At 43.2% G+C, this 10,382-nt stretch overlaps 1 protein-coding gene across 1 annotated transcript; it reads left to right on the top strand.

Annotated features, from left to right (window-relative positions):
- The first annotated feature begins 15 nt into the window (after positions 1–15).
- Positions 16–2,225, top strand: NAIF1 (nuclear apoptosis inducing factor 1). Its single transcript, XM_075186080.1, has 2 exons — positions 16–696; positions 1,250–2,225. The coding sequence occupies exons 1-2, from the start codon at positions 255–257 to the stop codon at positions 1,723–1,725; spliced, it is 918 nt and encodes a 305-aa protein (XP_075042181.1). The 5' UTR covers positions 16–254; the 3' UTR covers positions 1,726–2,225.
- Positions 2,226–10,382: the final 8,157 nt, after the last annotated feature.

The raw sequence follows: 10,382 nt of genomic DNA, 5'->3' as shown, positions 1-10,382 counted from the left end.
GCTAATCATTAACCACCTGCGACTGATGAGCTAATCAGCTGCTAGGAAAAAAAAAGAGGCGTTGCTGTGACTGGCAGCGGCGTCCTCCAATAACCGATCAGATCGTCTGAGTGGGCGCGCCTCCCTCTCCGCAAGAGTGCGTACAGACGCGATAAAGAGGCTGATTCTGGAAGCCGTTACGCTGCGTAGGTTTCTTGCCGCCCCACTTACGCAATTTACGTATTGCGGCCTATTCCACATCGTTGGTGGGGGCAATGGCTACGCCAGCCAAGAAAAGGAAGACGAATTTCTCAGAGCAGGAGGTGGAAATCATCATGGAGGAAATGGAGAAGCAGAAGCACATCTTGATTAACCATTATAATGCTGGGGTGCCACTGCTGACCAAAAGCAACGCCTGGTACGACATCTTGAAGCGCGTGAACGCCATCAGCACGTGCCACCGCGAGCTGGCCGAGGTGAAGAAAAAGTGGTCTGACCTAAAGACTGAGGTGCGCAGGAAGATGTCGCAGGCGCGTGCTACGGTGGAAGGCGAGGGAGACGTGGGCACTCCGCCGGTCATGCTCACCCCCCTACAACAGCGCATTTGCAATTTGCTGGGTGAAAGCGCCATCCTCAGCCTGCCCGCCCAGGACTGTCCTTCAGAAATACCCGCCCAAGTGTCCATCAGCTCCCCTGGCACCGTGACGCTGTCACAAAGTGAGTGGGCAAAAGCCTGTTAACATGCCAACCCTGGTGCGCCATTGGCTCTAAGATAAATAGAGCGGCCGTATTACGCACAATAGTATTAACGTTGCAAATGGTGATTTCGTTTCTTGAGGGCAGATTCCAATATTTTGCATTTCAGTACAATCTGGTGCAAGTACATTTTAGACGTAAAAAAATATAACTCACAAAAGAACTTTCCATTGTAGCAGCAAAAAGCGCAAGAAAATGAAATCCAATGATACGTGACCACAAGTCTCTCAATATTTTACCCTGGTATTTGTTTACAATATTACCCTCTAGGGCTCAGTTTACTTGCAGATTTCACGCTTATTCGTAGACTTTATTGATTCAGAGTATTTTTCGTGATTGGAGAACTTCTCGGATCAGTTTAATGTGCTGAAAATTTCAATAGTAGAATTACAAAGCATGGTGAAGATAGATTCAGGCCTATGAGATCTAAATGCAAGACTTTCATCTAGATGTCCACATCCCATCTGAAGATGAGATACATATATTTATATTCTAACATTTATCTTTCTTCCAGTTCCTGCAGAAACCACCTACCACACTTTGGAGGAAAACGTAGTGGAGTATTGCACAACGGAGGCCCCCACGACTGTTACTTCCGAGACACCCGTAGAAATCATCTCTCCTTCTGCTGAAGTCACAGGGAAACCTCAGGAACTGAAGAATCGGATTGCTCTCAACTCCGCCCGTCTCCTGCAGGAACAGAGAGTGACTAACCTGCACGTGAAGGAGATCGCGCAGCACCTTGAGCAGCAGAACGACATCTTGCAGATGATTCGCCGGTCTCAGGAAGTCCAGGCCAGCGCTCAAGAGCGGCAGGCGCAGGCCATGGAGGGGACCCAGGCGGCTTTGAGCGCCCTCATTCAGGTGCTGCGGCCTATGATCAAAGATGTTCGCAAGTTCTTACAAAGCCAGATCGCCGACTCGCCGGGTACCAATGAATCTGGCGACCCGGGAAGTCAAAATGGACAATCAAATAGTATCGGTCAGTGACTGTAAATGACATTCAAAGTCCGGGAAGGTACAACAGCGTTGTATCACGGAGAAGTGTTCCGAGAATGGAGGTCCCTTTTTTTGGGGGGATGGTGCAACTACTAGAAAGCAGAGATCGGTCACTGGTGGCTCAGATTTATGGAGGACAAAGGATAAATCTGCATAAAAACTGTTCATTTTTAAGATTTTCTGAAAATAGGACTAAATGTCGAAATTGCCATTGCAAGTGCGCAATTTGTTTTTATCGTCCTGTACGGAATGTTTCGTGAGTTGAACTGGTAACTGGAAGGGGTTGAGGCAGATCATACAGTTGTAGTGGGCAATTCTGGAAGTCAATTACCAGAAGATGCGCACACTCCCAAGTTTATATATGGACGTGTGTTCTTTATTTGTTATTGAACATAAATGCTTAGGACTCTCTTTATACCCAATCATTGTGAAGCCGTGTTATTCATCTACTGGTTTATCACTGAGATTTTTACAATAAAATCATGAATTTATTTTTGTGGTACCTCTGTTTTCATTAATGTGCTAATACTGAATGAATATCATCCACTGTGCGAGCGTCAATAGGGCTACAAAATAATAGATATAATGTTAATTTTTCACTACTTTTTCTACTTTTTTATTTTTTTTAAGATTCTCACACATGGTTAAATCTGGGTGTTTAACCCGACCACCTGATGAGTGTCCACTTTGACCGCACATGTGAAGAGCTAAACTGTAGAGATCCCGTCATTTGTACCAAGAATAGGATCATAAGAGGCTTAACCAGGCTGGTAAATGCACAAATATTTTTTATCTTTTATCTGACCGTATAATTGCAGAATAGTCATTTTGGGTTCATATACAGACTGATATCTGCCCAAACATATCTAAAATGACAAATCAGCAGAAGCAACTTAAGAAAAACAAACAATCTGCCTTCTTATTGGTGGTTTAACAATTTTCTTCCTCTCTGTGATCTAGCCCCCAACTTCTCCCATAGACAAGGGACTGGGATCTAGTCTTCCTTCCTAAATGTGCTAATTCCCTACAAAAAGGAAAAATAATCAAGCTCCATCATCACCATTTATTTACAATCTGCCCCATACATAGGCAAACCGAGGGGGGGGGTATCCTAGTGTTTGGAAACCCCCCTCCAAGCTTGGGGCACTGTATAATTGAGGTGGCTGGACCCTGCCCCCGCTTCACAGGGCTCTATTTGAAACAGTAGTGCACGCAGCATTGCATTGTATATTATGGGGATAGGAAGAGTTGGAGAGCAGCCAAGCACTGTGTAAAATTATAGCTACACCCCCATGCATGCTGGTCACTCCCACTGGTGGCGTGGTGTGGAAACACCCCTCTACAAATCCTGCGTTTGCCCCTGCCATAAGAATCATGAGCCTCTTTCTCCAGAAAAGATATACTTACCCAAGGACATCACACATATCCAGCACAAAGTCCAACAAGCCATCTCGGACCTATAGTTGGACATGACGGACGCAGGGACCCAACTTGTGGCTGACCAAGAATTCAAAAACCTCACCTTGATATTTTAGTCCTCAAAGTTCAGCAACAAGATATTGAAAATAAAGCAAAACTATATAATTGAAGAATTAAACATATCCCCGTGTCTGTGGAACAGAAAAGTGTTGATGCAGATTCTTTTTACAACTAATCCCTGATATCCCAAAGGAACAACTCATTTTGGATTGAGCACAATATGATCCTCAGAATATATTTTTACCATGTTAATGAAATGATCCTGCACGCCATGAGACAAGCTAATTGCTTCTCTTTTGAAAATTGGAAGCTGCATATAGATTGAGATTTGGCCCCAACACTGAATTTAAAGAGCAACAAAATATTAAATGATAACCTAGATCATATAAAACATTACTAAATCTAAATAATATAGTCCCCCTACAACCTCAAGCCTAAAAACAGCATGTAAGCCTAACCAAAGAAGGTTTATATGTATTCTATGTGAGTGAACTGATATTCATGTGAATATAAATTAAAAGCAAACTGATGTAGGAAAGTGAAGGCTTATAAATAGATAAAAATGATTAGAGGACTCCGATGCACTGGACTGTCACAGAAGAGAATGAAGATTTTGTTTTTTATTGTCTAATTATTATTTTTTTTTACAATTTTTGTCAGGCAATATAGGTCAAACAACACATGATTTGAGATATTTTGCCTCTCACTACCACAACTGGCCAGTTCTAACCCTCGCTGAACATTTAGGGAAACATCTGATATGTACAGTGTGAAGCAGATTTCCATCTCCTTCATCAATAACTAGATACTTTCTTTTCGGAAAATTGTTTCTGTTCTGAAGACAACCCAGCTCCTTATAAGTAATTAAACTGGCAAGTAAATCGTCAAAATGTCTACTTTGTTGTCTAGTCCCTGTATATGTTGGATTTAAAATAGTTATAACTGTACTAAACACCACCCAAAAGAAGAAAAAACACTTTTTGGGGTATATTTACTAAACTGCGGGTTTGAACAAGTGGAGATGTTGCCAACCAATCAGATTCTAGCTGTCATTTATTAAGTGCATTCTACAAAATGAAAGCTAGAATCTGATTGGTTGCTATAGGCAACATCCCCACATTTTCAAACCCGCAGTTTAGTAAATATAACCCCTCTTATCCCCATGTTATCTTCATAATATTACCGCCTCATTAACATATCCCTCCAGTATACAGGTGAGCAACCTATGGATCTCCAAGCTACTAGTTTAAGCATGCCAGCATTCTTGGAGGTGGAGTTCCACAGTCTAAGCTAAGGCATGTTGTACACACCAGTTTTGAGGGCAATGCTTGGGAACCACATGCATAACAGCAGCCCGGACATGTCTACAATATCTATAAGATCTATGTCTCTACTTTCTATGTGACCTTTGCCCTCTGGATCCATCGATAGAAGATTCTTTTGGTGTTTGTCTTCACCTCTCTCCTGAGCTCTCTCTGGTAGAACTAATATTAAAGTATAAGTATCATGCCATATGTTCTCCTTTACCTACACTATTTAAAGTCTTGCCGCCTATTTTGAAGTTGTGGCTTACTGGAGAGGAAATTGATCTATGTGGCTCAAAACTGCTTAAAATACAGAGCACACAACTATAAAAACGTAGTTCCATTCAACTATTATAACAGTAAATAAATCCAAATCAAATAAAAATGAACCTAGGCTATGGTGCATTATAGAAGCATATGAGGAAGAAGGAGATGGCAAGTGATCAGCTTGATTTAGGGAGTATCTGTCCCCTCAATAGATTTATGCAAAATACAGGTTCGAATTGTACGGGGGGAGAAGTGCAACAAGAGAGTAAGTAGGTTTAAATACTATGGGCCTAATACATCAAGGCACACATACTGTACATAAAATACATTATTACATTTCCTGATTGAAAACACATGTTCAAGCATGTATACGTGACTGTCATCACTAGTAATCAGGACTTAGACTAGCCCTGTAGCTGGAGCAAGAGATACAACATAAAACAAGTAACTTTGAGATGCCCAGAACTTAAATCGGACATGGCTGCGTGCGCTTGGGTTTGGCACGACCTTACTGTACATTGACTAAGGGCGAACGCCTCTTCCCTGCCCCGTTCCCTCCCAAAAATCATAGGCTGTATAAGTGTCCTCTACGTACGAAGTTGAATCGGACATGGCTGCAATCACTGGTTCAACCTGCTGCTCTTTGTCCTGCCCAGGTGCTAGCAAATCAATATGTGGAACTACAACAAGCAGTACAGCTCCCCAGCAGTCAGATCCGGAGGAACGTGTTAAGAGCGCTGCTACTGTACAAGCTGCACCTTTTGAACCTAAATTGCACCTTCCAGATCATTTCATTTGGGACAGAGGTTGCTTCAGCAAGTTCATGAACAGTTGCAAGTTTTATTTCCATTTGGTACTGAATCACAAGTGTGCTTCATTATCTCACTTCAGGGAAATCCTGCTCTTTTTCATTAAAGCCTCATGATCCTGCATTACAGAAAGTGGAGTTGTTCTTTTCTTCATTATCCCCGCTGTATGATGACCCAGATTGGAGATACTCTGCAGAATCTTCACTACATGTTCTGAGACAAGCCAATCGTTCTGCAGAAATATACTGTACAGAATTTCATTGGAATGATCAGAATTTCCGCTTGGAATGATCCAGCTCTCTGCAGTCAATACCATGTTGGCTTCTCCAAGGTGATAAAGGATGCCCTTCTACAATACCCTCCATCTGAGATGTTAGACCACTCATGAATCTGTCCATCAAGATTGACCGCAGACACAGGGAGAGACGTCAAGAGAGGAGTCAGCAGATACTTTCTACACCTTTTCTTCAATCAGCGATGGATTCTTCTGAGCCCATACAGTTAAGGATATCTTATCTCACTCTGGAGAATGGCACCAACCGTAGGACTCTAAGAAAACGCATGTACTGTGGTCTTGGTGGACATTACGCTACTTCTTGTTCAAACAAATATAAGATATTGAGAAAACCAGAGGACCTAGGGAATGATGGAGTGGTTCTCCTAAGCCTCAAATCTGAAATTCTGCACAATTCCCTAAAACTTCCAACAAAACTGCTTTTTGTTACCACTTTAATCCACACCTCAACCTTCATTGATTCTGAGGACACAGGTAAATTCCTGGACTATAATTTGGCTAAAACCCTGCAATAACCACTTAACCCGCTACTAAATAGCATGTCTTTGAAAGGGGAGGATGGTTCACCTCTTCCTGGGAGTCCCATCAAGTTCTCTACTCCTTCAGTGACTGTGAACATTGGGATGTTTCACTCAGAAGAGATCACTTTTCTACTCATCAACTCACTGTTAGGAACCCCTCCAGCCGGCACAACACAACCCGGAATCTACTCTGCTAATCAGGTGTTCACTGGAGCCCCTGATGGTGGGGACAGACTGGGCCGCAGACTGACAGAGAGTCGTGAAGTGTGTACCGGCTGGGGAGAACCCAGGCAAGCAGAGTGGAGTCCAAGCAGAGGTCAAGGGCCGGTAGCAGATCCGATAAACAAGCCGGGGTCAGGGGTCACGAGCAGACAGGATGGTCGGTATACAAGCCAGAGGTCAAGGTCACGAGAAACACAGGCAGGGTCCAAATCCAGGCAAGGGGTCATACATGGGTAGTCAATAGGATTTCCAAGAGACAGGAACAAGGCACAGAGCAGGTCAGCAGACTGGAACAGAAGCTATAACCGGCAGTGAGGCTGCAGACCTCACTGCCTTAAGAACTGAAGACCACCAATCAGAGCCTAGCTCTGAATCATGCACCGCCCCTGTATTGCTAATTAATCAGCCCACAGGCTGATCTATTACACATGCGCCCGGCTACTCAGCCTGCCGGAGCGCCTACAGCCTATTTTCGGCGTCCGGCCGTTGCCCTGGCAACGGTCGGCCCGAGAAACCGGAAGTGACGCCCCGGTCGTCATGGCGACGGCCGGGACGTCGGAAGAAGGTAATGAGTGTCACGGCGGTGCCCGCGGCCGCCGCGACTGTATAACACTCACTAGGTTTTTCAGTCATCTTGGGATACCCATGGTTAGTTAGAGCTAATCTGGAAATTAATTTTAAAGCCGGTGAGATAGTATGCTGGAGGAAAACCTGTGAGACTGGAGTGGTTTGTGTCATCATATTTGCTTGAGTATTTCCCTATGTCAAAACACCTTGAATTCTGTTGACTTACCTGTTCCATACAAAAACTTTGCCAATGTTTGTAGTAAAAGTTCTTTGAACACTCTGTCCATCACAGATCATATTATTGTGCAATTGACATTGTTCCTGCTGACATGTCTAATACTAGACTGTATTCTTTACCTGCTACTGAATTCAAGCCTATGGCTGAATACATAAAATAATTCATTGAGAAAGGTTTTATTCTTTATCCTTCTAAATCCCCAGATAGAGTCATAGGGCTAGATTTACTAAGCTGCGGGTTTAAAAAAGTGGGGATGTTGCCTATAGCAACCAATCAGATTCTAGCTTTCATTTATTTAGTACCTTCTACAAAATGACAGCTAGAATCTGATTGGTTGCTATAGGCAACATCCCCACTTTTTCAAACCCGCAGCTTAGTAAATCTAGCCCTTAGTCTTTTTTGTTTCCAAAAAAGACAGAGAAATAAGCCATTGCATCGACTTCTGTGAAGTTAATGAACTAACTATAAAGCTTCAATAACCACTTCCATAATTTCTGAACTTTATGACCAGTTTAGGGGCGCTACCATCTTCACTATGATTGATCTTCAAACCTACAATCTGATAAGAATAACAGCTGATGATGAAGGCAAAATGCCCTTTAATAATAAATCAGGTCATTATGAGTACCTGGTAAGGCCATTTGGCCTTTTCAATGCTCCTGCAATGTTCCAACGCCTCCTCAATAATACTCTCTGTGATTTCTTGAGACATTTTTCTTGTGGTTTATCTTGATGATATCCTGATTTATTCCTCTAGTCTCACAGAACATCAACCTCATGTACGCCAAGTCCTTGAGTGTTTAAGACATAATAAGTTATTTGCCAAAAAGGAGACGTGAATTCAAGGTCTCTATTTTGGGCTACATCATCTCTGCTGAAGGCTTCTCTATGGATCCCGTCAAGGTCCAAGCCATATAAGATTGGGCAGTGCCGTCAAAGCCATCCAAAGGTTCCTGGGGCTTGCTGAATATTATAAAAGATTTATACCTGCCTTTTCCTCTATAGTAGCATCAATCACAACACTCGCAAAGAAAGGAGCAGATCCGTCGTCCTGGTCCCCTCAGGCCTTGCAAGCTTTCAAATCACTGAAGAAAGCTTTCACTTCTGCACTAGTTTTGCAACATCCTGATTCTTAACTGCTGATCTTTGTTGAAGTAGATGCCTTGGATGTGAAAGCTGGAGATTTACTCTCGCAAGCAGATCCAGAAACTCAGAAACTCCATCCCTGTGCATTAGATTCCAACAATCTGCTGAGCATAATCACGTGGGTAACAGAGCTTTATCAGCGATAAAATGTGCCCTAGAAGAATGGCAGCACTAGCTGGAGGGAGCAAATCACAGAGTGACCATTTTCACTGAACATAAAAACCTGGAATACATCAGTTCTGCTAAAAGACTCACACTAAGACAAGCTAAATATCTCAAAGCACTCTCTAGGGTGGTTAGGTACGACTTAACGGTGACGACAACCCGAACAAGCTTGACACCTACAAAAAAATTCAGATTTAACAAAAAAGGAATACAATATAAACAGACTTACCTGAAAACCGAAGATCCAGATTTCCGATGGCAGCGGCATGCTGACAGGTAGTCTTTCCGAAGACCCAGCTGTCCGGCACTTCATTTGACGTCAGTGCGCTCAACATTAATGTTAATTTAAAGTGGCAATGTCTGAAACCCGCAGGTTAAGTGTTTAAATATTTAGCCTGCAGGGTCCAGACATTGTCGATAGCATGGATGTCCAGGTTAACCAGGAAGCATGAGGTACCGGAGGACTCATGGGAGAATCAGACAAAAGGAGGGTCAGACAAGCCAGGGATCACAAGCCAGAAGGTGCACCACGATACCAGGGAGCGAAGTCACAACGAAACCCGGTCTGGGTCATAATGTGAGGTGCAAAACAGAGGGACAAGCAAAAGTCAATAACAGGAAGGCAAGCAGGATCAGAACACAGGAGTTACACTGAGGAACCAGCAGCAACAAAGACAAATGATGAACTGGCCCAGACTGCTGGGAGAGATAGTCTTTTAAAGGCCAGGGACAGGTGAGCATGAGCCAGATCCAACGTTGAGGGCTTAACCCTTAGTAGGCAGCATCAGGGAAGATGCTGCTGCAAACTAAGGAAGATTGTGACAGGTAGCTATTATGGGATTAATCCTAACGCCGATTCCTTTTCTACTCCTAATCATGCATACTCTTCTGAGGTCAGTGATACTGTCAGAACTTGGTCTGGACGAGAGGTCACATAAGCCTTGTCTCTAGCTGCTGTCTTAGCAAAAAAAGTAACATCACAGACCATTTAAATTCAGCATTGGGGGCCTTTTTTGTCTTTAAAAAAAAAAATCCATATTTGTCTGCTAATTTGGAATCCATGTTTATTGGTCCATATAAGATCATCAAGAAAATTTACCAAGTTACAGTACAGCTGGCTTTACCCAGAACCCTTAAGATTCCTAACGATTTCCATTGTTCCTTGCTGAAACCGGCTTACAGAATCCAAACCTTTAAGAGAACTCCTTCTAAGGCTCCATCTTCGGTACTAGTTGATTGATCACCTGAGTATACAGTGGAGAAAATATTCAAATCATAAAGGGTCTGGAACCAAGTACAATATCAGGGGCTATGGACCTGAAGAGGGGTTGAGGGTTCTTTTTCAAGACTTTCATGCAGAGAAACTAAAAGCAACATTCCATCAGCAATTTCCGAGCAAACCCTGCTAGGTTTCTGTTGACCCCTCCTCATGGGGGAAGCACTGTTAGGGCTTTTTACTCAGACATGGTATTCAGTTCAGGTGTGTCTCCCTCTGAGTGCTGATTGGAGGGCTGCACTTTATAAGCTCTCACTGTCATGCACTCATTGCCAGTGATAGCACTCCTGGTTCCTGAATGTTCTGTGTGCTTCTGACCTTGCATCAGTAGTTCCTGGCTCTGCATTTGTTTGTCTCCT

The sequence above is a fragment of the Mixophyes fleayi genome, chromosome 9 (genome assembly GCF_038048845.1).
Source record: "Mixophyes fleayi isolate aMixFle1 chromosome 9, aMixFle1.hap1, whole genome shotgun sequence".
NCBI classification, from domain to species: Eukaryota; Metazoa; Chordata; class Amphibia; order Anura; family Limnodynastidae; genus Mixophyes; species Mixophyes fleayi.
Note: the sequence above shows the minus strand (reverse complement) of the source record. Positions and strands in the feature narration are given on the sequence as shown.

Coding starts and splice junctions, on each gene's coding strand:
- NAIF1 (XM_075186080.1), top strand. CDS start 255: ATGGCTACGCCAGCCAAGAAAAGGAAGACGAATTTCTCAGAGCAGGAG. Junction 697..1,249: donor CACCGTGACGCTGTCACAAA/GTGAGTGGGCAA, acceptor TCTTTCTTCCAG/TTCCTGCAGAAACCACCTAC.